We start from the raw sequence: 24698 nt of genomic DNA, 5'->3' as shown, positions 1-24698 counted from the left end.
TGTGTTAAATATGATTAAGAACAGAATTCAATCATTTGCAAATCCTATAAACCAGTATTTTAAACAAAGTGAGAAAATGAAACATTTAAAGAAAAATATTAGCCCATTTTGAATTTGATGGCAGCATCCTCTCTCCAAAAACTAAAGGCTTTACGATGTTTAGTGCTGGACCATGTTGGTTAATGTGTAAACTCAACAGTTTCCATTTTGATTAACCTGACCAACATCTAACATAGAACACCTTTGAAGTGGACCTCGCAGCCTGTGGATAACTTCAAACACGTCGAGGTCTTCAGAGGCTGAACTTTGACCCAGCATCACAAGGAGCGCCATAAACACTTGTTACGGTTATTAGAAGGAAGCCAGCCTTTAGACATCCCCACAACGACATCGTGACCAAGGGTCTGTTGCATGATTTTTAACATGGCTACAATGTGTCGTCTGCTGAGTCATCGTTTAATACAACAACGTACTGAAAGAGAGCATTCAGCATCTGACTGAGCTGGACTAACCTTCCCTTTCAAAAGTGAAAACTGCAACATAAAACTGGAATACAACCAACTTCTAATGAAATGTAACATTTTATAACATGAACACAGATTCCAGGTGAGCTGTGTCTTCCAGGACTGGATTTACCAGAACAGGTATGAGGACGGTGCCTGACGGGCATGTACGAGCTGGAGTGGATCCCAGCTAACACAGGGTGAGGAGACAGACGACCGTTCACGCTCACACTTATTCACCAGTTAACCTAACCCCACTACCTGAATGTCTGTGAACTGTGGGAGGAAGCCAGAGTCCCCTGAGAGGACCCACACAAACACGGGGAGAACATCCAACCTCCACAGAGACTCTCTCTGCACTAAAAGCACAAAATAAAAACCACACCGTCATGTAATTCAAGAAACTGGTCTTAAAAACAGTTAATCTAATATGTCCACATGGAGCCCGTGTTAAGGTCCGTACTGGGCTTCAGAACATCAAGTGAACAACGTCAGATGGGACCTGGGTGCGTTGTCTCCTGATAGAAAGTGCTGAGGATCAGAAGGACTCAGGGACAACACGATATCTGTCCAGCAGAGGGCGGCATTATTCCAAACGGCTCATCGAACTATTAAACAAATGCACAGACTGCACAAACACAATGACTGCAACTCACAACGAATTACACCAATTACTACACCAAACTACAACATCGGCCTGTGGCATCAATTAGTGCATAAAACATACATCAAGTTACAGCCAAAAATGCATCAAAATGACTCAAGCTGGGGTCAACAGGTTTCCCCTCATGCTCACCCAACCTTTCTGCTCATCAGGTGCAGTGAACAGATGAGTGCAACCACATTTATCACCTAACACGCCCAAGAGTCACGCCTCACACCCGTGCACCAATACAAGGTGTGCATTTAAACCAACCCTCTTAATCCAAAACAAAAAGGAACAACTCATATGGCTCCTACACTTGTGCTCAAGAACTCAGTCCTATATTTTAGGTTATTCTGAATAAATCGTTCATGCCCTCTCTTGGGAAAGAAGCTGTCGTGGTTCCTGGTCCTAAATCTAGTCGTCCAAAAGTTCTAAACGACTTCAGGCCTGCTGCCCTCACCTCAGTCTTTGAACAAATCATCAGAAATGTGATTATGGAAGACACTGAACTTCAGCTTGATTCAATGCAGATTGCACATAAGCCCAACAGAGGAGTGGAGGACGCGCTTTTGATTCTACTTCACCTGATTGTCAAACATGTAGAGAGTAAAGGACTTCAGTTCATCGATTTCTCTGCTGCTTTCAATAACACAGCCCCAGATTTGAATCAAAAGACTTTTAGAACAGTTTGAAATCCGGACAAACCTGAGCAAGTGCAGTCATATAAATATCTTGGGGCCATTGAGTCTGTTTTATCATGAGAATGATGCAGGACAAAGTCTTATAAAAGCAGCTTTGTCCCTGCTGCCGTCACTAAACTTAATAACTAATAACTGTTTTCCTGATTTGATTAATCGCGTCTAATTTCCAAATATGTGTCTGTCAGGTTTAAATCGATGTGTGTGATTGTGAAGGGATGACAAATGCTATTATTTTTCTGTAAAGCAAATTTACGTAAAAGTAAAGTAACCTTGATATGTCAGGATGTAGATGTCCTACCCAAAAACGTCATCAGCCCTGAAACATCGGTACTGTTCCAGGCAGCATTGCTGTCCACACGTCCATCAGAGTGTTAGAGGTGGCTGTCACAGATGTTGCAGTCTGCTCTCTGTTTCCATGAAACAACCACACTTGAAATGATCATTAAAGCTACCTGTACTAAAGGAAGCTGAGAACATGGCAGACGTGGGACTGACTGTGATCAGACTGTGACGATTGTTCTTGAGCAGATCTACAGGTCAGCTGTTCCACATCATGTTTCTAGGATGGAGCCGTTTGGAATAATGCCGCCCTCTGCTGGACAGATATCGTGTTGTCCCTGAGTCCTTCTGATCCTCAGCACTTTCTATCAGGAGTTTGGAGTTTAGTCTGTTACTGTTTGTTTTTTTACCATTTCTTCTTGGATCAACTGTAACCCACATAATTTCTGACTCACTCTGACTCTGATAGTTTCAGGATGACCTGCCATTATCCAATCACACATCTGCTTACCTGCATCTTTTGCTCGTTTCTCCTCCTCTTCTTTTCTATTTTTTCCAAGTTGAGCACCATGATGGCTTTGAACTTTTCTTGTCCATCTTCCATTGGTTTTAATTTTGCACTCCAGTATGAACACAAATCCCCCAACACAAGGATCACCACAACATGATCTAATAGACCGACACCTTAGTTCACAGATTCACTTCATCTAGGGTGCATTTCTGAGATTTCACACAACCCAGGATTCAAATCATGAATACATAATGGACTTGGATTTACAACATTATAAATGAAATGTGCTCTTTTTGGAAGCAGCAGGGGCCCCCTCCCCTCAAACTGTAAATTTAAATTGTTATTGATCCTTTACCCCTGGTCCTAAAGTGTATACTTATTTTCTTACTCTTCTTATTGTTTGTTTACTTGCACTGCTGTAACTGGAGCCTCGTCATCTCATATCTCTGTATACTGGACTGTCTGTAGCGGAGATGACAATAAAGTTTACTTTGACTTTGGCAGCGAGCAGGCGCACCGAGGGCTCTCGCGCTCACTTTTGTGTATAGAATTTCGAAAAAACATTGGTGCAAATTATAAGTCTGTATCATGATGCCTGGTGTTTTTGTGTTTGTTGGTTTGTTTTTATTTTTCTTTATTTTGTGAGTTGGTTATTAGATGCTGCTCCAGCCGGTCAGACTCATCTGGCTAACCTAACAGCAGTCCTGGCCAGGCTAGAAAAATATGGATTGAGAGCAAACAAAAACAAATGTGAGTTCTTCAAGGATGCCATTGAGTATTGTGGACACAAGATCGACAGACATGGGCTCCACAAAACCGAGGACAAAGTTGAAGCAGTCCTGAAGGCACCAGACACTAAAAATGTGAGTCAGCTACGTTCATTCTTGGGCTTAATTAATTATTACCACAAGTTTCTACCAAACCTTTCAACAGTCCTGCACCCGCTGAACTCTCTGCTGCAACAAAATGTCAAATGGAAATGGACAAACTATGAAGAGGCATTTAATTTAGTTAAGTTAAGCAGCTCATTACATCAGAGGAGGTTCTGACACACTTTGACCCCAATCTACCACTTCGCCTCGCCTGTGATGCCTCACCATATGGCATTGGTGCCGTGCTATCTCACAAAATGCCTGATAGATCCAAACGACTACTTGCCTTTGCCTCAAGGTCCCTAAATGCAGCCGAGCGCAACTATACGCAGATAGACAGAGAAACACTCAGTCTAGTGTGGGGAGTGAAGAAGTTTAATCAGTATTTATATGGACGACACTTCACCCTGATCACAGACCACCGACCGCTGGTGTCCATCTTTAACCCTCAGAAAGGTATTCCAACCATGGCTGCGGCACGCTTGCTTGGGCTTTGTTCCTGGGTGCACACACCTACACCATTGAGTTCAAAGGGACAAAGCTACATGGAAATGCAGATGGACTTTCACGTCTTCCACACATGCAACCCACCGAAGAAATGACTGATCCAGACAACGCACCCAGGTCCCATCTGACGTTGTTCACTTGATGTTCTGAAGCCCAGTACGGACCTTAACACGGGCTCCATGTGGACATATTAGATTAACTGTTTTTTAAGACCAGTTTCTTGAATTAAATGACGGTGTGATTTTTATTTTGTGCTTTTAGTGCAGAGAGAGTCTCTGTGGAGGTTGGATGTTCTCCCCGTGTTTGTGTGGGTCCTCTCAGGGGACTCTGGCTTCCTCCCACAGTTCACAGACATTCAGGTAGTGGGGTTAGGTTAACTGGTGAATAAGTGTGAGCGTGAACGGTCGTCTGTCTCCTCACCCTGTGTTAGCTGGGATCCACTCCAGCTCGTACATGCCCGTCAGGCACCATCCTCATACCTGTTCTGGTAAATCCAGTCCTGGAAGACACAGCTCACCTGGAATCTGTGTTCATGTTATAAAATGTTACATTTCATTAGAAGTTGGTTGTATTCCAGTTTTATGTTGCAGTTTTCACTTTTGAAAGGGAAGGTTAGTCCAGCTCAGTCAGATGCTGAATGCTCCCTTTCAGTACGTTGTTGTATTAAACGATGACGCAGCAGACGACACATTGTAGCCATGTTAAAAATCATGCAACAGACCCTTGGTCACGATGTCGTTGTGGGGATGTCTAAAGGCTGGCTTCCTTCTAATAACCGTAACAAGTGTTTATGGCGCTCCTTGTGATGCTGGGTCAAAGTTCAGCCTCTGAAGACCTCGACGTGTTTGAAGTTATCCACAGGGTGCGAGGTCCACTTCAAAGGTGTTCTATGTTAGATGTTGGTCAGGTTAATCAAAATGGAAACTGTTGAACGTTTCAGAAGTTTACACATTAACCAACATGGTCCAGCACTAAACATCGTAAAGCCTTTAGTTTTTGGAGAGAGGATGCTGCCATCAAATTCAAAATGGGCTAATATTTTTCTTTAAATGTTTCATTTTCTCACTTTGTTTAAAATACTGGTTTATAGGATTTGCAAATGATTGCATTCTGTTCTTAATCATATTTAACACAGCGGATCAAACGTGGGGAAGTGGGTGTTATATTCAGATTGTGGGATACATTTAGGAAATGTAAAACTTTTGATGTTAATGTTGTTTATTTGCAGGCAGTGGCGGTCCTAGCCTGTTTGGCACCCTGGGCGAACAATCCCTCTGGCGCCCCCCCCACACACACACACAGACACAAATCCTTACACACATTAACATAAAGCTGCTGCACACACACACACACACACACACACACACACACACACACACACACACACACACGCACACACACACACACACAGAGTATGCATTGTATGCAGACGGCTACCAAACAGCCATCATAATTCGTCATACAATGAGAACAGGACAAATCAACAATTGACAAGGACTAATTAATATTTAAATCTGTAACATAATGTATTGTTTGGAGTTTAGTCTGTTACTGTTTGTTTTTTTACCATTTCTTCTTGGAGCAACTGTAACCCACATAATTTCTGACTCACTCTGATTCTGATAGTTTCAGGATGACCTGCCATTATCCAATCACACATCTGCTTACCTGCATCTTTTGCTCGTTTCTCCTCCTCTTCTTTTCTATTTTTTCTAAGTTGAGCACCATGATGGCTTTGAACTTTTCTTGTCCATCTTCCATTGGTTTTAATTTTGCACTCCAGTATGAACACAAATCCCCCAACACAAGGATCACCACAACATGATCTAATAGACCTACACCTTAGTTCACAGATTCACTTCATCTAGGGTGCATTTCTGAGATTTCACACAACCCAGGATTCAAATCATGAATACATAATGGACTTGGATTTACAACATTATAAATGAAATGTGCTCTTTTTGGAAGCAGCAGGGGCCCCCTCCCCTCAAACTGTAAATTTAAATTGTTATTGATCCTTTACCCCTGGTCCTAAAGTGTATATTTATTTTCTTACTCTTCTTATTGTTTGTTTACTTGCACTGCTGTAACTGGAGCCTCGTCATCTCATATCTCTGTATACTGGACTGTCTGTAGCGGAGATGACAATAAAGTTTACTTTGACTTTGGCAGCGAGCAGGCGCACCGAGGGCTCTCGCGCTCACTTTCGTGTATAGAATTTCGAAAAAACATTGGTGCAAATTATAAGTCTGTATCATGATGCCTGGTGTTTTTGTGTTTGTTGGTTTGTTTTTATTTTTCTTTATTTTGTGAGTTGGTTATTAGATGCTGCTCCAGCCGGTCAGACTCATCTGGCTAACCTAACAGCAGTCCTGGCCAGGCTAGAAAAATATGGATTGAGAGCAAACAAAAACAAATGTGAGTTCTTCAAGGATGCCATTGAGTATTGTGGACACAAGATCGACAGACATGGGCTCCACAAAACCGAGGACAAAGTTGAAGCAGTCCTGAAGGCACCAGACACTAAAAATGTGAGTCAGCTACGTTCATTCTTGGGCTTAATTAATTATTACCACAAGTTTCTACCAAACCTTTCAACAGTCCTGCACCCGCTGAACTCTCTGCTGCAACAAAATGTCAAATGGAAATGGACAAACTATGAAGAGGCATTTAATTTAGTTAAGTTAAGCAGCTCATTACATCAGAGGAGGTTCTGACACACTTTGACCCCAATCTACCACTTCGCCTCGCCTGTGATGCCTCACCATATGGCATTGGTGCCGTGCTATCTCACAAAATGCCTGATCGATCCGAACGACTACTTGCCTTTGCCTCAAGGTCCCTAAATGCAGCCGAGCACAACTATACGCAGATAGACAGAGAAACACTCAGTCTAGTGTGGGGAGTGAAGAAGTTTAATCAGTATTTATATGGACGACACTTCACCCTGATCACAGACCACCGACCGCTGGTGTCCATCTTTAACCCTCAGAAAGGTATTCCAACCATGGCTGCGGCACGCTTGCTTGGGCTTTGTTCCTGGGTGCACACACCTACACCATTGAGTTCAAAGGGACAAAGCTACATGGAAATGCAGATGGACTTTCACGTCTTCCACACATGCAACCCACCGAAGAAATGACTGCTCCAGCTACTGTGTTTCATGTTACACAAATGGAACCCCTACCTGTCACAAGTGCTCAGGTGAAAAGAGAAACGAGCCAAAACACAATCTTGTCAAACGATCTTACTGTGAATGGTTGGCCGTCCTGTAGTGACACTCAGTTCTCTGCGTACTCCACCCGCAAAGACCAACTATCCGTTTGCCAAGGATGTGTCATGTGGGGAACTCGTGTCATCTGCCACCCAAACTACGTACAAAGGTACTGGACTCACTGCACGATGGACATTTGGGTGTTAAGATGAAAGGTCTTGCTAGAAGCTATGTTTGGTGGCCAGGCACTGATTGTGAAATGGAGAATATGGCTAAATCCTGCATTGTTTGCCAGCAGACGCTGCGCCAGCCTCAAACAGCACCTGTACACGCGTGGGAGTGGCCATCTGCTCCATGGCAACGCATTCATATAGACTATGCTGGCCCATTTATGGACCAAATGTTCCAGGTTGTGGTTGATGCCCACTCAAAGTGGCCAGAAATCTTCCCCGTAAAGCAAGCAACAGCTGCCAGCACGATCAATAGTCTTTGGTCACCGTTTGCACGCACAGGTCTGCCACAACAGCTCGTAAGTGACAATGGTCATCAGTTTACTGGAGAGGAGTTCCAGTGTTTCCTTGGGAGTAACGGCATACGACATATCACTTCAGCTCACCATCATCCTGCAACAAAGCTGAACCAGCCAGTCGCACAGAGGGGAAACCGCTACAACAGAAAATTGACAATTTTTTTACTGTCTTACCACTCATGCAACAACTGGACACACACCTGCAATGCTCTTCATGGGATGAGATCTGAGATCACATCTAGATTTGCTGAAACCAGACATTCGCAAGGATGTCCAAGATAAACAGTCTTCCATGGTGGAAGCAACAAGAAACAAAACCAGGTTCTTCAATGTTGGACAAAGAGTTCTCGCCAGAGACTACAGAGACCCAAGTAAGAAAAGGCATTCTGGCACGATTCGTTCACGGACCGGACCGCTGATATACACCATAAATGTTGGAGCCAACTTAGTCTGGCGTAGACATGTTGATCAGATTCTAGATGCAGAATGTCACGTGGTTCCAGAGCAACCTGAGAGGACACATCTACACCTCAAGATTCAGAAGAGTTTGCCCTCGCTTCACCACCTGAGGTTCAGGGTTTACGTGAAACCACCAATGTTCAAACACCTGAACTTTCCACACAGAGCACTATGGACTCTGACCAAACAGGCAGACGTTACCCTGAGAGAAATCCCAGAGCACCTCAGAGACTGAACTTATAGGTTTCCAGTTCATTTTGTAAGGAAAGCAGTTAAAATGTTTAAGAGGAAACAACCTACCTCTATGTTGTAAATCACTGAGTAGGTGTCATATTTCAGTTTAAGTACAATCTTATGCTTATGCATAAGCTTATGCTAGACGAGTCCAGAAGTACAGAAACCTTGTGTACAGCGTTGGAGATGAAGTTCTTCTCTTGAACATGAAACGTGGAAGGAAGGGAGGAAGACTTGATCCAGATTTTTCAGGACCCTACACCATTCAAGACATCGCTGGCAAATGTGTGAGATTAAAAAAACACGGAAGGAGCAACTTTAAGAAATCACTACAGCATTGACCATATCAAGCCATACAGAAGAAGCCACCATGTAAATATCAGTGACAATTAAAAATACCCAACTCGCAGTCAGACGGTGAACAGCAGCACAGACCTGAAGATGCCTCCCTGCCATCCTACTGCTAACCCTCAGTGCCAGCAAAGTCCAGAGGATTCATTATGCACCCAAAACGGCTGACACAAGGAGTTTAATTGTGTTCCAGGACCAGAAACGCGTGAACAAGAACTTCCCTCCCGGAAACAAAGCTTAGAAAATGAAGGTGACATAGTGAACAACTCTTTTTGACCAGTTGGTCATTTGTTGCCAGTTTGGCGTTGCAACTTAATTGACTGTTGCATGACTTTGTTTGCATTTTGAAGTCTTCAACTCATATTGGATATAAAGAAACATGCAACGTGCACTGAGCTTGTGGAAGTCTGGAAATGGATCTGCCTGTCAGTAATTTTCTATTTTGCCCACCCGCTGTACCTTTCCTATTTCTCTGCGTGTAAATGCATGCCTATTGTATTGACTTTTTCCTGTTGTGGCCCGTCGGCCTTTACCAAGCTTATCCACTACAAATCTCATGCATGCCTGAGCTAACTTATCATATTTTTCTTTTAGTAAAGAGGCTATGGCGTGCAAAGGATACTGGGAGCTTGGAGGCAGCTGTTGGACCATACAAGTTATTGGATTCCTCTTTTCGAACACTGCAGGGGTCACGGTGGTTTCTGATGAGGTAAGAGAACTTATCATTATTGAGTCTGATTTCGAGGTTCTGCTCCTTCTGAAGCATTTGCAGTGCAGAGACCATTAATAGTTTAAAATGTGCGGGTAGGTGGGGGGTTATATTGCAAAACTCTGATAAGGTTTCACCCATTCACTTCAACAGGAAAAAATGTTATCAACCACAACACAGATGTTGTGACATCATAATACCCAGTTTCAGTATATGCAGAAAGAACCTTTATCAGCAATTCTATTCCTTTAGATGTTTTTGTGTACAGCACTCAAGCAGTTACTTCAAAAATTGTTGCTGTTGTTGTATAAACTCAGATTTTTCAAAACAGGTCATTGATGCATATCTGCACCGTGTTATTGACAGACGAAAGGTAAGTAAGAAATGTCATTTACCTACTAATTTTGAAATTAAAAAAAAAAAAACCTATTTACTGTTCTATAACATTTTTCTATACTTGTGCAGAATGCTGCACACCTGCTCTGTTCAGTAGTTGCAAGCTCGTTGTTTTCTGGGCAGTTCAGATGCCTCAACTGGTATGTTGAAAGCTCAGAAGTGGTCCAAACAGTTGACTCCTTTCTGTTGCTGAGGAAAGAGTTTGGTTCCTTTAAAGAAGACTATATTTGAAAACACCCTGAGACGCATGGTACCTAAGTAAATCCAAATTACTCTGCACTTCCAATCCCACAGATGAAGTTCCCAGTTGAAGACGTGGCTGTGCCCTGTGAACTTTGGTACACACTGGATTCTTGTGGTATGTGTTCATTTTGTTATTAATTTGCATAATTTGTTGTGAAGCAGTTTCTTGCACAAAGTGTTATTTTTAAATAAGTTTTCAGTGGCACAAACAATTGTAATTTTTAATTTAACTTTTTCTTTAGATTGTCAACATTTCTGCACAGAAAATACTGCTCATAGACCCCATGGGAATGAAGGTGTTTATGACAGGAAAATTCTGCGCAACTGGAGGTATGTATGATACTGAGGTGTTATTCTTAGATTAAAAAAAAAAAATCTTGTTTCATTACAAACACTTTTGTTCAACTAGGAATTTTCTGAGGATGAGAGGGCATGAAGACACCATGGAGTGGCAGTTACAGACTATGCAACACAACAAGCGACAGGATTCCAGCAGTTGTGGAGTTTTACTGTTAAAGGTAACCCTTATTCAAATGATTCAGTTTCTTGTTAGCTAGAATTAAGACTTTAAGTAAATTTAAGTGAAGTGAAAGTTATTTCGGTCAACAACAACAAAGATGATCATTTTACATAGAAGTACTTAATCATACAGTAACTGAAAAAGGAATAGGCTGAAGCCTTGTGGCTTATAATTATCCTATCCTTTACCTAATTAAGACTTTACATTCTAATTATGATCAATCTCACAGTTTGCAGAACACTACCTTGATTTTGGAGAGGTCAGTGAGGTGTCAACCACTACAGAGCCAGTTGTGCTGAAGCGAATGCAGATAGCTTGCACCCTACTTGAAAATCGAGGTAAGTCCAGTAAAGTCCTTATCACGTTAGTGCGTACTTCCAATTTAAATAGTGCTTTTCAAACAGCACAGTACAAATAGTGCTCTTCAAACACTTTCAGATAAGACCCTTCTCAAAGTCTAATTTAGACTAATTTTCCAGGAAGTATATTTGGAAAAAATGTACTATTATTTTTTAATTATTCAATAAATAATGTTTGATTAAAACCTAACTATGATTGTGTTTCAGGGAACGCTGAGGACTACTGCATTGTTTGCTCCATGTTAGATGCTAACGCTGACCGCAGCATGATTGAAATGGTAAAACAAAACAAAACAAAAGAAACACATAAGTCTTAGTATCATTACTTGCCAATCATAATTAAAATGTTGAGTAATAGTATTCACCAAACAGAATATGAGCCATTTATTTTTCCTTTCCAGGTGCAGTGTGAATCTTGCCAAAGATGGGCACATTTTGCATGTGAAAAATATAAAGAGAGCAACCAAGAATATAAATGCCAAAAATGTAGCCAGAGTCAGACAGAGACTGTGCAGAGACTGTAGAAGGACAGAGCAGCAGCAGAGCAGTCCAGATACACTGATGATCCTCTGTCAGATCCAGAGGGACACACAGGGATGATGCTGGACTCTACATTGTGTCTGACAGTGGAGCTGTTCTCAGAGCAGTTCACTCTGCAGCACTGACAGTCATCTGCACTTCTTCTCATTCCTCTGTCAGTCACTGCTGGATGAAGCTCTCCTCTCCACCTCCCAGTAACATGGCCCAGTCAGAGCGTCTCTACACACAAGCTGCTGCTGCTTCAACCTCTCTGGATCATCAGGACACAGCTCCTCCTCTCTCAGCACACACACCGTCCTGTTTACCATCATCACCTCCACCTGCAGAGAGAAGAAGGAAGAGCAGAGGAGATAAACGAGTGTTTCCAGAGACTCTTCATCAGCTGTCAGTCAGTGATGCAGCACATCCAGTATAAAGAGCAGCAGGGACTTCAGTGCTGGGACTGTACTAGGACTCATTGTTGCTTCACTTTTTCTAATCTTTGGATTTTTATTGAAGTTGATGAAAATGTTTTTCCCTCCTAGTTTGAGTTTGGACTTTCATTCATTAGAAGAACCTTGGTGTGTCCACTCTGAGCTCTGTAGGAACCCCAACAACAAGCCCAACAATCCAGATGGACGGTTCCAGCTGTTCACTGGAGGAATTCCATCCAAACATCTGCTCTCACTAAATTCTTCCTCACCTACAGACTGTGTTCTTCACTGCTTTAAACATGGAAATGAATGCAGTCATTGGTCTGCGTGCTGCTTTGTTCAGAGAGCTGATTGGCTGTTGACAGCGTTTGATCAGAGCGTGTCAGCCGTTACCATGGTGACCATAAAGGTGAGAAACAGGAAGTGTTTGTGTCCAATCCTGAAGCCTGTCACCGTTCTCCTCTCACAGCTTCACTGAGAAGCTGCAGCTTTACAGGAAACACTGGATCTTTGTTTCATACTGACTGTGTTTAGTACAATACTGCTGACAGCACCACCCACTCACTCCATCACTCTACTGACCTCAGAGTCTCCAGTCTGTAGTCTGGACTCTGCTGAAGATCAGACAGCTGCTTCACATCTGGATCCTTCAGGTTGTTTCCTTGCAGCTCCAGCTCTCTCAGATGGGAGGGGTTGGACTTCAGTGCTGCTGCCAGATAATCACAGCTGATCTTTGACAAACCACAGTTGATCAATCTGTATAAAGAATGAAAGATGTAAGTTTATTAGACAAAGTGTGAGCTTGAAATCATTCAGTGTTTCATCATCTGTTCAGAGCTGAAGAAGGTTCAGAATGTAGAAGTTTAGAAAATGGAAACTCCAAACAGCTGAAGCCAACAGGAAGCAGCTTCAAACAGGAAACTGTGCAGAGTTTCAGACTATATGTCCTGATGCAGCCAGTTGGATTTTGTAAAGGAACTAACTGTCATCTGAAGCTTCAAATGGAACTAAGACTTCCTCCACTAGGTGGCAGTGTCTGATGAGAAAGTGTTAGTGGAGCTGGCCTGGAGTCAGAAACAGGAAGATGCAGGATTTGGGCTGAAATGGGGGAAAGTGGTTCGCACTAGTGCCTTAAAGCAAGAAGGTTGTAGGTTGAAGCTTGTTGGCCTTTCTGTGGAGGTTGGATGTTCTCCCACAGTCCAATGAAATGCTGCTTAGGTTCATTGGTGCTTCTAAATTGGCTGTAGGTGTGGCTGTGAGAGAGTGCTTCTCTGTCTCTCTCTGTTGGCCCTGTGATGGACTGCTCACCTGTGCAGGTGGACCACGCCTCTTGCCCTATGACAGCTAGGGCACAGGCTGCAGCCCTGTGAGCCTAAGCTGAATAAACAGTTAGCAAAAATGATCCATAGATGGCCTGAAATCCCCCAGTTAGCAGTTTGGTAGATAGCTATGACATGCTAATCCCATCCAGCAGCTGTATTCTACCTGTAAGCTGATCCCTGCTGAGCCAAAGCACTTTTTCATATACAAATTACAACCTTTAATAGAAACCTATTGGTCAGCATCTTATTAGCCTGCTGTTAGCTTCATTCCACAGAAAACTGAGAGAAACTAACAGAGTTGATAAAGAATAAAGAGAAATGTGCTGATTTAAAGCCTTTGAAGTGCTTCAGATGATCTCTGTCCACTTCTGTCCACTCATTCATTCATGTAAGCTTTCTAATGCAGCTTTGATCTTCACAGTCTGCTTCATGAATCTCATTCTAACCCTGAATGTCAGAGTGTTCCTCCTTCTCTTTCCCATCATTCATGCTGGCAGTGGAGGAGATTTGGATGTTGGACTGTGTTTTGGATGATGTGTGTATGTTTGTGTTGGACTGCTGTCTGTAAAGCAAACGCACATTTTGCTTTGGATTTCAGTGTCAGACAGACTTTAAGGTGGAATGAAGAGTTGGAGAGTTTCACAGTGAATTATCCAGTGGAGGATTTTTCTTCTTCTTTGAAGGTTTGAAATGTGAACATTGTTCTGCTGCAGTCAATGGACTAAACCAGAGAAGAAGAAAACAGACTTTACCATGAAGATCCTCAGTGTGGATCAGTATAATATCAGCCTGATGTCTGCAGTTTAGTGTCAGCACAACTTTCACATCATATTCATCTCAGCACAACTAAAACATGCTGACTGACCTCAGAGTTTCAAGTCCACATCCTGGACTCTCCAGGAAACCACACAGATGCTTCACTCCTGAATCCTGCAGGTTGTCGTTGTATCTCAGGTCCAGCTGTCTCAGATGGGAGGGGTTGGACTTCAGTGCTGCTGCCAGATAATCACAGCTGATCTCTGACAAACCACAGCCCCACAATCTGTATAAAGAATGAAAGATGTAAGTTTATTAGACAAAGTGTGAGCTTGAAATCATTCAGTGTTTCATCATCTGTTCAGAGCTGAAGAAGGTTCAGAATGTAGAAGTTTAGAAAATGGAAACTCCAAACAGCTGACAGAGTTCATACGCCTTTGTCAGGGTCAAATTCAAGCAAGACCATGTGAAAATTAAAACACATCATCCTAGGTGAACTTAAACACCTTTGTTCCCCTTTTGTTAAGACATAGAAAAGTACACCACACAAAAATACTGCAAAAGGAAACGGTCGCCTTATATACATAGTGTATAAACTCAAAATGCACATTTCACTTCAAATTAAGATTAAGGCTTTGAACAGATCACATAGTTCAGTTCAACATATAAGACTTTAAGAATGCACAAGCATCTACTTAAAATCTATTTAATTTATCATCCATGATATTATTTTGTACAATTCCAATGTATTTTGTTCATCTCCCTTAAATAAACAGGCAGTCTTAAAGTATGAAATATTCATATACAAACACATATAAATGTGTGTACTGTCTCAGTGGCTGATAGTACCCCACAGGCCTCAGTGTGAGCTTGAAGACATTTATAATGTTTAAGTAGTTTAATGTGCAGGTGCTGACGATAAACACATTTTGAATGAAAGCCGGGGAACTTTGGTAGCACAGAAACAAGTGGCTATTCTTTGTGACTATATGGATCACTCACAATACCATTATTTCACACAAAGGCACCAAATTAATACTCAAAAAAGCTGCAGCAATACACACAAATATAAACAGTACTTGGTGACAACTTTGCTTTTAGCCTTTAACCCTTCTTGACTACTTTTGATGTGGCCTCTATATTTTACCTTTAAAAACAGTTTATCTTGCCAATCTGTTATTTTCTCATTTTGACCAACTGTATCAGCACAATTTATCTAAATTCAGACAAAATTTAAAATACAAGTAGAAAGTGATATTTTGACTGTAAAAACCACACACATGTTTAACGAATCATCTTCATAACTTGAAATGCAAATAGAGATTGTACATTTTTAAAAATACGCACACGTTTTGCAAACAACAAAGTTATATGGTACTATTTACCAAAAAATGCAGCCAAGGCTCAGACGTTTTTCATATAATCATTTCAAACTATTTACAGAACAATCAGGTGTCAAACAATAGTTTGTGTCACTCTAACACATATGAGAACAGCACAGGGATAAACCTGCAGGTCTGACAGCAGGTGTGTCACTCAGCGTTTACACTGCAATCTGCCTTTGTTGGCTTTAAGGCAGCAACTGTGACGATCACTAGTAGAACTGACACACAAAACAAAACAACAGCTACACACTAAATACACAAGACAACAAACTAACTTGAGACCAAACACGGTAAACGTCACAAATCTCTCACGTATCAAAACTCTCTCTCTCTTTCGCTCACTCGCTCTCTCTTGCCGGTCACTCCTAAAACTTCCCCCTTTTGCTAAACAACCAAATGTCATGTTTCCATATCATTTTTGATTGGTCGACATGGTACATTTTCCCACCTATAGGGCTTTGGAGCGTGATGTCACGGGAGATGGGCCATGCCCCCTTCCGCCATGACAGTAGGCCAGCCAAAGGATACCATTTCAGCTATGGATCGTACGTGTTGTGTTGTCGGTTGCAACGTTAGATCACACGATCGTGAAGGCAAGAAGCTGGATAACGGGCTCTCTTTTCATCGTTTTCCGTCCTGGAGGCAACGTGAGGGATCCCATGTATCCGATATTACTAAACAAAGACGTCAGGCTTGGATTGCAGCGGTGAGACGAGCGGATATCGAGTTCTCTGCAATCCCCAGCTTTTTGTTGGTTTGCTCACGGTATTTTCTTTCCGGTGAGTTCTAAATTAATTCATATCACTCTTGAAAGGCTTTTAGTGTTATTTTCAATGTGCTGAGGTCATAGATAATGAGATAAAACATGCTAATGTGTGATGCTGCAGAACCACATCATGTCGACTGAGTAGCTTATGATTTGGCATTATTGCAGGCAAACCAGCATATGAAATGGATGTAACAAATCCAGACTGGGCACCAACACTGCACATGGGGCATGACGACATACCTGTATCAGACTCGGACCGGCACTCAAGGCGTACGCAACGGAAGCGAAAAAGAGCACCCATCGGAGGTAAACAACCCCCCCCCCCCCCCCCCTCTAAAAACATGCTAAATTGCTATCACTGTACACTAATCCGCACATAACTTCCAGATGAATCACACACCTGTCATTGGAATATTGGTGTACATTTACCTTATGTCTAATTTTATCTTACAGGCTTTCGTTATGCAGCTGCAGAGTCTGAAGGTGTGCCCCGTGCAGAAGTGATTGATGAAGATCTGACAGAAGACCAACAGCAAAATCACAATGTCATGGAGGCAGTGGACAGCAGTTGTGTTGGACAAGTGGAGGTTGAGGTACCAGCTGCAAATGTGGATATACTGAAGAAATGTAAACCTTTTAAAATGATGACAGATTACAAACTCTCAGCTGTGTCTGTAATCAAACCTCTGTAACTTTGCTTCCCTTCAGCAGCATCAGCTCATGTTCACATGTTGATTCATGGTTTGCTTCAGTTTTTGATGGACTGCAGAATATTTTGAAGGTTATCTGCTATAAAAAGCCAGAACAGGAAAATCTGCTTCATGTGTTTCTGTTTGATCCTCAGTGACTTTGACACAAAGGCCTCTGCTGTGATGATCACACCTCTGATCAAGTCTCACAGTGTCAGCTTTGTTTTTATACATATGGATATGTGCTGATAAATGATCAGAGTTATAATATTTCCCACTGTCTGCTGTGTGCCGTGACCTTTGACCTGCTAAAGACAGTCAGCTGTGGATTATTCATTGTTGTGTCTGATACTTAGAACTGTGAGGAAGAACACTACACAGTTAATCAGGGTCCCCTCTCTCTGAATCAGGAAAGGTGGGCAGGCCGCGTGTGGGCCGCGGGCCATACGTTGAGTCTCACTGTTTGAAATGTGAACATTGTTCTGCTGCAGTCAATGGACTAAACCAGAGAAGAAGAAAACAGACTTTACCATGAAGATCCTCAGTGTGGATCAGTATAATATCAGCCTGATGTCTGCAGTTTAGTGTCAGCACAACTTTCACATCATATTCATCTCAGCACAACTAAAACATGCTGACTGACCTCAGAGTTTCAAGTCCACATCCTGGACTCTCCAGGAAACCACACAGATGCTTCACTCCTGAATCCTGCAGCTTGTTGTTGTCACTCAGGTTCAGCTGTCTCAGATGGGAGGGGTTGGACTTCAGTGCTGCTGCCAGATAATCACAGCTGATCTCTGACAAACCACAGTCCCTCAATCTGTATAAAGAATGAAAGATGTAAGTTTATTAGACAAAGTGTGAGCTTGAAATCATTCAGTGTTTCATCATCTGTTCAGAGCTGAAGAAGGTTCAGAATGTAGAAGTTTAGAAAATGGAAACTCCAAACAGCTGAAGCCAACAGGAAGCAGCTTCAAACAAACACAACAAGAGAAAAAACTCTGAATGTTTCACATTAAAGTCGTACATTTATCATAAAAACAGGACAAAGACTTGAAAAAGTCGTGTTTTTCCTTCCAGGAACCACAAGGCTTCACTTTTAAAGGTGAAGTGTGAAAGAAATGGACATATTTGAAGTCCAACACCTTTTTCCAGTCACATTATTAAAGCAGACAAACTACAAGCTCATTTTCATTCCAACAAGTCATCTTCTGACCTGGACTAACAACACTGGTCTCTATGTGCAGCTGGCTGTGAGACCAGTGCTCAGGGAGCGTCTACAAAGTGCAACACTGAAAGAACATCACACACTAGCTTTGTCCCAAAACGTCGGCTGCATCCTTCGGAGGACCCGGTATTCGCGGTCTACGTGGGCCGGGTCCTTCAAAGACCGAAAAGGCTGGAAGTGCGAGGCTGTGAAATGGGACGGTCTAGCCTTCAGATTTGCGTCACCGCTGTGTTGGTGGAGTTTAATAAACTCGGCCGTCTGCTCCTTGCTATCTAAAATATAACAGGACACTGGCGTAAATTCTCGACCGTCTCACACTTCTGTTTAATCAGTTTCCTGTTTAACGTTTATTCAGCTGTGTGAAAATCCCGGAGGAACTTTGATCTCAGCCAAACCGATTTACTCCGGAACAAATAAAACACAGAAAAAAGGCAAACAATTACATTTTTAAGTTATCCGAGTGACTTATATATCATGTTTAACCTGAGTAGCCAAAGAGCGGGGTCTGAAAACGATGAAGCCGGGCGTCCGCTGCTCTCGCCGGCTGGAGTGACCATTGAACCCCCCGGCTTGCTAGCGAGCGGGTGGGTAACAGACGTCTCCGAAAACGTCGGCACACTTTTGCAAATATGCGATGTCTTGATAAACCAAGCAGATATTTGAAGTTTACACAGCTACTTTCTCGCCTGAAAATATGTTAAAAGTTTATTTTGTGACCCAGAAAGATTAATAAGAGTAATTTGAAAACTTAGTAGCAGCCGCCATTGTTGGCAGCTGAAATTTGGCTGGGATATGAATTCTGGGATATGGTGGGCCACGAAGGACACACCCGACGAATCCTTCAAATTCGGGGAAATGAAGGACGCATTTGTCGGGCACATTTGAAGGAGTCGACAAATACGGACAGCCTTCATCGCCTGGCTGTGACGTAATCGGCCTTCAAATGCAGCCTCTGGAGGATGCAGCCGACGTTTTGGGACACAGCTACTAATTTGCTTCCATCATCCAACCTGAAGAGGAAACAGAGACGCCTCCCCTTCAAAGTAAAAGCTGCTCCTTTTGGACACAGTATCAAAGAAAGTCTACAGTATAACATAGAAAAGACAGAACAAAGTTTTGGTTGTTTTTAAATTGTGCAGAAATGAAACTACACTAAGCTCAATTATGTGACAGACATTTCATCCCATGTCAGTTTGGCCTCATCCTGGGCCGGATTATCCAGCACACACTCTGACCACAGGCCCAGGGGCCACGCACAGCTGGGCTCCATCCAAGAGACAGCAAACAAACCAACACAATAATAAAAAGCACCATGTGATCTTCTTACATCTTCAAGACAAACATAGTAAAAACATGAGCATATTTGTTTCCTGATAAAATGATGTGACAGGTAGAACAGAGTAAAGTGGTGGTGTTACAGCCTTTCTCCCCTCTGCTGCCGAGGCTGTTAGTCTCTCCCAAACTCAGCTACAGGACTTCCAAATGAATGAAAGCAGCAGAAGTGGCTTTACAAATGAAAGAGGAAGAGGAGAAGAAGAGGAGAGGGAGGCCACCCTGACCATCACTCCAGCTGAAAACATCACACTTCCATTAAAGTTGGTGAGGAAATGTTGAGCAGGATGAGCTGCTGGCTAATCTGGAGGCTGTAGCAGCAGCTCACAGTCACAGTGGGTTTCCACTCATGAAAAAGCTCTGGCTGCTTCATTTCTCATCTCATATCAGAGACTTTAATGCTTCACTGAAGCTGTACTGTGATGCTTCCATATCCCAGTGAGGCCTCCATAATGATTTCAGCTGTTCTGTACACACACTGTGTGCCCTGTATGGCTCAAAGTCTCTGCAGCCTGTTTTTATCTGCTATCATCAGATCTTCATCATCCTCATTCACATCCCTCACACACTCTACAGCCTCATCAGCACTGACTTCATCTTCACTGACTGATGGAGCACAACATGAAGCTGTGGAGGCTGAAACACTGTCCTGTCAAACATCTCCCCGTCACCACTCCACTTCTGTCAGCCTTTAAATGAACCCTGCTCAAGTCTGTCACTTCTGTTTGGAGCCAAAAGAGGTTAAAGATTGTGTCACTACATTCTTGTCTAGAAAATATTAAAGTGTATTTGGTGACACACAAAAAAGGGTAAAAGTATAGTTTGGGTCCACACATGTCCAAACCCTGGTGTGTAGGCCTACTTAGTATTGAGAAAAGCCCACTAAAAGAACGCCCACCAGACCAAAGCAATGGTGTTGACTTGATCAGCATTAACCCCGCCCCCTGACTTTGATGGGTGAAGCTGACAAATAAAATGTATTTATGAACAGCGATGCAGGGCCAGGAGTAGCAACGTGAATTAAATAAATACATCATTAAATAATTCATTAAATGTGTCAGTAAAATAATTAAAATAGAAAACAAACCAACAAAATATGTAATTAACTAATTTGAATTGTACATAAATACTTAATGAATTATTTTAAATGAAATTAACCGATAATTCATTGTGATTTTGTTTTGTGTTTTGATGAGCTAATAATCAGCTCTCTTTTTCTCATTGTTGTTCTAAGCCGCTTATCCAAAGGTAAGGCACTACCTGTTGAATTATTTCCAAAGTGTGCCAAATTGGACATTACAAATTAAAGTCTACTCACTGAAATTACTGGGGAATGTCTGCTTTGATTTTGATGAGAATCTCATGACAGTACTGAGGATTTAATGCAGATTTTAGTATATTAGGGAATTTGGTTATTTGGTTATTGTTTGGGGTGGAGCCCGTATTGGTTATAAGGTTGGACCTGCTTCAGTCTTACACTTTTTTGGCTGTTTTACTGTTGTTCCAAAGTATTATAAATTATTCAAGAACGTCAGTTGGACTGATAGGAAGCGCAGTGCTCAGAGGTAACGCTTGCCAATGCCAAGGACGCTTAGGCATTGTCCTCGAAGAGGGATAGTCAGTTGGTCACTGTGGAGCTTGGGGCACTCCAGAATAACTAGGAGTTAGAGTCTCCTTACCGTTTGGAACGGTAGTCTGCGCTTTTTTGGCCAGCAGAAGTTGGACTTCGGGCGTGTAACTTTAACTTAAAACTTCGGGGTAAGCCTTGGCTGTGAAATGCCAAAAATAGAGCTTCAGGCAAAGTTTGGGTTGGTTGACGCTTTTAAATTGAGTTAGGGATTTTAGAGATGAGGCCAGAAACTGTTGGACAGATACTGGTTAATTGATCACAAAAAAGTTGGACTTTATCGGTTGGACCGTTAACTTAAATTTGTCGAAATTGTTTAGGCGCTAAAGCTGACAGATGTGACAGTGGTTGTAAATATAAGACGTCTTTGTAATATAAAATAAGAGATCTCTGTGTGAAAGGAGTCTGAGGCAGTGCTGGAGCTATTTTTAGACTGTGTGTGTGTGAGTGTGAAAATGCAAATTAGTCAGCAGTGAACTGTTTAAACCACAGTTGGTTTTACAAATACTGCTGCAAACATTGTTGAGTGTGTGTTTAAGACGCCATTTATGTTCATTAGAGGGCTATAAATAAAGTTTTGAGTTGCCGTAGTGGATGTATAGTAATTGACTGAGTTTTGATATATATATATATAAATATAGTGAGTGCACTGTATATATTTAAGACTAACATATTACTTTTAGGAGTAACCTCTCATCAGCAATAAATGCTGGTGTGTTTTATTTTTTCTATTCTATGTGTGTGCTGTGAGAATTAATAGAGGTTTCAATTGTTTTCTTTGACTTGCTCTTTCTGATTATGAAAGGCATGTCTGAAATACTCTTAGGAAAGCGTGTTGTGAGTATATTCCTCAACTCTTGTCACAGTTTAAGTGTGTGAATGCTGTGAGTAGCAGGTTTTGAGTGATTGGGTGTGATTTGTACAAAATAATAAATAATAATAACACTATGAAAGTTGATAGTAGAGTGAGTGCAGAAGTGGAAGTGTGAGAGAAAAGGCGGTGTGTGTGTGAGACGATCTGACAAACGCAAAGAATTTAGTATATTTAGAAGTGTGTGCGTGAAATAAGGGTGAATTGTTTTAGATCAAGACTTAGTAAAACAAGAGTTTTATTAGCCTGTAAAAAAAACAAAACAGGAGAGATAGAAACAGAAAATATGGTTCTGAGCAGCTGCAAGGTTGACAGGAAATGGTGTGTGTGACAGGAACTTTGCATGCCCATAAAAGGAACTGACTGTGACAAGTGAGCACACAGAGAGAGAAACATACGAGGTAAACTCCAGGCAGATGAAGCAAATGGAGGTTTTAAGAAAAGAAATGAAAAGGATATTAATTGTATGCTTTAGTGTGTCAATACAGGTGGACTTCTTTCAACCTAGAATCTTGAGTACAAAACCATTGATTAACAGAATTGGGAGGAAAACAGGCCAGATTTTGGCTTAAAATTTTACAGCTTGACCTCCCACTTGTCCCGATCCTGAGAAGAAGCTCATAGGACAGTTAATCTCCTGATGAAGACCGACAGAACATCGTGGACTTCAAGAATTAACAGCAGGCAAAAGACAGTGCAACTGAAACTACACTGACGATACCAGCAGCAGCATGGAAGAAAAGCACGTGATGGAAAATGCACGGTGAACTGCAGGCTGGTAAGAACAGTGTGACATAACTGTTTAAAGACACTGAATGGGATATTTTGCCAGGCTGGGATTTAATCTAAAAGGAAAATACTGAAAAGAGCAACGGAGAAGAAACAGAGAAGAAACAGACTGTGTTTGCTGGGGATCACAAGACAACAAAGGACACTAAGAGAAGGGCACAGGGGCCAGTGGGAAGGTGAAGCCCAGACGAGTTCGACTGCGAGAATAGAGGGTACAATTGGGTTGAAATTGAAGCCGGAACTCAGGATGGTTTAGGGATGTCCACGTCACAAACAAAGAGGTAAACAAAAAGAAGGTAAAATAAAGAGAGAAAATAACTGACAATTACATTAATGAATAGAAGACACACATACAGATATTACATAGATTTATTTTTAGGATAAAGGGGAGAGCTTATACGTAGAAATGACTTTTTATACATATTGCATTTTGTGCCTTTAAGGGAGTTGTGGCTCAATTCGTCTCTTGTGGGTCACGAGCCTTTGGCTAGCGCTATGATTAGCCAATCTACTGTGAGGATGATATGAGTTATTGAAGGATTGCACACGCTTACAGACATATAGAGTCCATAAACACACATGACAGTATTGATTCCAGGCAAAAGGCCTCAAATTAATTTAGCGTTTAACTGAACTTGAGCTGGCCCTGTAACAAGTGACAGAAAAGAGGAACTGAATAGGAGTTTCTTGCTTTAGAGAAGGACCAAAGGAAGGAAAGCATATATTTTGGTTAAGTCTGATAAACTAGAATGAGAAGGTATTGTTACATCAAAGGAGCAAGATGAAATAAAAAGGCTGTACCAAAAACAGGCTATAACATAGGAAATGTGAGTTTTAAAATGAAGTTAGTGTTAACACACAGGAGTTGTTTCAAGGCAGCGTTTAGCTGTGATAAAATGTATGCAGGAGTAATTGCTTATATGTTTAAACTTAATTGATTAAAGTGGTTGTTTTTTTGGATCTTTTAGTAGAATAGGCGCTTATAATGATTTTCTTGTGAAAGGAGATTCTAGGTCAGAGTGGAGGCCTTGCAGCAGCGAGAGTTCTGTGTACAGGATGTTGATGATTAGATAAGGCAAGCGACAGGAAACGCATGCAGGGACGTGAAAGCAGCGTTTTAAGAGTTTTAAAATGATGAGTAACGTTGAAGAATATATATAAATACAAGTCAATAAGTCAAGAAGATAATTAGGATCAGGCTTTTGATTAAAGAGTCCCAAAGATGATAAGTTAGGGAGGTGCAGGAAAAGGTGTTTGGTTTGCTTTACACAAGATCTCGGCGACCACAGGGGGGTGAGGATCCTGGAGGCCCGAGGCATGATGGACCACAAGAGAGGGACGCAGAAAAAACCTAATCTTACGCATGGAGTGTTCTCGAGGGGGAGCTGGTGTTTATTACTGGGCCACTTAGATGACATGAGGTTGTCTGATTTGCTGAGCCAGAGGACGGCTAGAGAGGGTCAGAGCGGGAGTGGTGACCCCGATGTCCATGATGCCATGGATGGACATGGAAGCAGCTGAGTGGGCCGAGGAGTGACCCAACACAATGTATTGCGACCTCTGGTGTTCCAGAGGTCGAGAGAGGGAGTATTGAGATTGGAGAGATATTTTGCTGCTATTGTTAAAGGCTCATGTTCTCACTTAGATCATCGATTTCTACTTGCATTTCTTTCTGGGAAAAATGGGGATTACTTTGGAAACAGGAAGCATTTTCCCCAATAAGCAGCCCTGGATTAGTAAATCACTCCAACATGTTCTCAGGCAGAAGAAGCTGTCTTGTTATGAGGGAGAGAAGAAAAAGATTGAGGCACAGAAACTTGTTGAAAGAGAGATAAAGCAGCTAAAATCAGGTGTAAAAGTAAAGCAGAGGATGAGCTGAATAAAGGACACTCAAGGCTGGCTTGGAAAGGAATGAAGTCCATGGTGGGGATGCAGGACAAGGAG

At 42.0% G+C, this 24698-nt stretch overlaps 1 protein-coding gene across 1 annotated transcript in view; it reads right to left on the bottom strand.

The window, feature by feature from the left end:
- Nucleotides 1–24245, bottom strand: part of LOC147336325 (ribonuclease inhibitor-like) — a 57815-nt gene extending 33570 nt beyond the window's left edge. Inside the window, exons 1-2 of the mRNA XM_086286175.1 lie at nucleotides 24190–24245; nucleotides 14174–14350 (exon numbers count right to left, since the gene is read on the bottom strand). Of these exons, the coding sequence (XP_086142301.1) occupies nucleotides 14174–14350; nucleotides 24190–24245 (233 nt within the window). The remainder of the gene's footprint in view (nucleotides 1–14173; nucleotides 14351–24189) is intronic.
- Nucleotides 24246–24698: the final 453 nt, after the last annotated feature.

Source organism: Aulonocara sp. 'chitande type north' Nkhata Bay, linkage group LG3 (genome assembly GCF_057382095.1).
Source record: "Aulonocara sp. 'chitande type north' Nkhata Bay isolate Kocher_YH1m ecotype deep benthic linkage group LG3, A_spYH_male_GT1.1, whole genome shotgun sequence".
Lineage (NCBI taxonomy): Eukaryota > Metazoa > Chordata > Actinopteri > Cichliformes > Cichlidae > Aulonocara > Aulonocara sp. 'chitande type north' Nkhata Bay.
This window is presented reverse-complemented; position numbering and strand designations above follow the sequence as displayed.